At 54.2% G+C, this 1954-nt stretch overlaps 1 protein-coding gene across 1 annotated transcript in view; it reads right to left on the bottom strand.

The window, feature by feature from the left end:
* Positions 1–597: 597 nt before the first annotated feature.
* The window catches only part of IGSF3 (immunoglobulin superfamily member 3), a gene marked incomplete in the record, with an annotated part of 23387 nt that continues 22030 nt past the window's right edge, over positions 598–1954 (bottom strand). The window contains 2 exon segments of the mRNA XM_072423858.1: positions 598–1019; positions 1438–1836. Of these exon segments, the coding sequence (XP_072279959.1) occupies positions 769–1019; positions 1438–1836 (650 nt within the window).

The following is a 1954-nucleotide window of genomic DNA, read 5'->3' as shown; positions in this document are numbered from 1 at the left end:
GAAAGGTATCAGTATATAGAAAAAGGAAGACTAATTCTGGGCGGAGTTGCTGTATAGGGGGTGGGGGGAGGGGTGCTTAATAGAAAAGTTTTGTAAAAATCGTGCAAATTAAATGTATCGATAATCCTGAGGTGACCCCGACTCAGGACAAGGACCCACCGGATACAAGATGGCCTCCCTCCTGCGTAGGAAGACCGGGCAAATCGCAGAGAGAAGGCGGGGTCAGCAAATCTCCCAACATTAACACTTTCACTCCTGGAGTGTATTACAGACTGGAGCCCGCCATGGCATCCTGGCAAGGATGGCGCTCACCATTGGAGTCCAGCAATTACCCACAACCCCACAGTGCAACAAAACGTACAGAAAATACCACGGGGTAAAAACATGAAATAAAAATAATCCACAGGCAGAAGAGGAATTCACAGAAGAGCCGCAATACAGACCCAGCGCCGGCATCACCCGGCTATGGGGGCCCGTGGGGGCCACACTAATGTCCTTCGCCTGGGTGAAGTGCGCTTTAAAAGTCACTACAATCTCTTGCTGCTTGAGGGAACCACCCACCCCTCCCGCCCAATCAGACGAGGGCTCCAGGCGGAGTCCCTTACTTCCTCTTCCCGTAAAGCGCACAGACAGGATTTTGGCCCCGCCAACGAGGAACATTTCAGTGCTCAGCACAAATATCCCAGCATCCTCTGCGGTTCACCCCCTAAAATGAGTTTGGCCCCTCCCCGGAGGCGGAGTGACACAGAGTATGGGAGGAGTTCCTCTTTAGTCGATGGTCCCCGGGTGGATGCTGAGGACCGGCGGCTCCAGGCAGGTCGGGGAGTAGTTGAGGTGCGGCTCTTTGATCCACAGGAGGGGGACGCCGTTCTTCCCTTCGCCCGTCTTGCCGGAGGGCCGGCTCCGGAAACGCACCAGCAGGATGGTGATGATGAGGATGCCGAAGATGGGGAAGGGGTAGAAGAAGACCAAATAGAAGAGCGCGTCATTGGAGCAGATGGCGGACTGCAGGTCGGACTCTGCGGGGGAAGGGCACACACACGTCACAATCATTTCATGTGAATATAAACATTCACTGTGTACTTACCTCTCCGTCTACACCCCAACCTACAGCCTGAGTATCAGGGGTCACCTGGCTGCCCTGTCACCTGATCATTGTCAGGTACACCAGGGAGCTGGGAGACAGGGGGCGCTCTCACCGTCACTCAGGCTGCCAGAGAAGGTAAATGGAGGCCCAAAAAACATTGAAATCTACAAATCTGTAAGTTTATATTTTGGCGATTGGTGGCCCTATTGAGCCCAATCCCAACTAGGCCTCCACCGAGTTATTTTATTGGGCAATTATTAGAGGACTCCGATTGGACAATCAGGTCTCCTCAGACTTCTGTATTTGGCCTATGCCATTATATTTAGCCCCTCCCCCTTGCCCCAACGTACCTTTCTTTTGTACGGTGACCCATCCAATCAGAGCCTCATCCTGAGCCAGGAGGTACCAATCACCACGCGCCCCCAGCATCCATTCCTGCACAGAGCAGGTGAAGTTCCCAGAATCCCCGGCGGTTGCCCGAGGAACTCGCAGCTTGAAGGAGGTTGGCGATGGTTGGAGCTGCTGCAGTCGGCCCTCCCAGCGTGGACTGAGTGGGCTCCACACCCCGATCCGGTCTGTACTGAGGATGGTCTCCAGCTCTGCACTCCGACTCCCTCCATGGAAGGACCAGGACACGGCTAGCTGGGACTCGGGCCGGGAGCGGGTGAGGATGGCGCAGTCCAGGGTGAAGTGATCACCGTCCTTCACAGAAATATTCACAGGATTGGCATCCAGGCGCAGTGCAGCATCTGCAGAGAGAAGAGGAGATAAAAACATCTGAACGACAAAACCCAATTCAATGGACCTCCAATGTGACCCAATAAAAACTCCAACCCAACCAATCACTGAGCTCAGCACAAACCCACC

Source organism: Pyxicephalus adspersus, chromosome 1 (genome assembly GCF_032062135.1).
Source record: "Pyxicephalus adspersus chromosome 1, UCB_Pads_2.0, whole genome shotgun sequence".
NCBI lineage: Eukaryota > Metazoa > Chordata > Amphibia > Anura > Pyxicephalidae > Pyxicephalus > Pyxicephalus adspersus.
The sequence above is the reverse complement of the archived record's forward strand: the minus strand, read 5'-3'. Positions and strand labels throughout refer to the sequence as shown.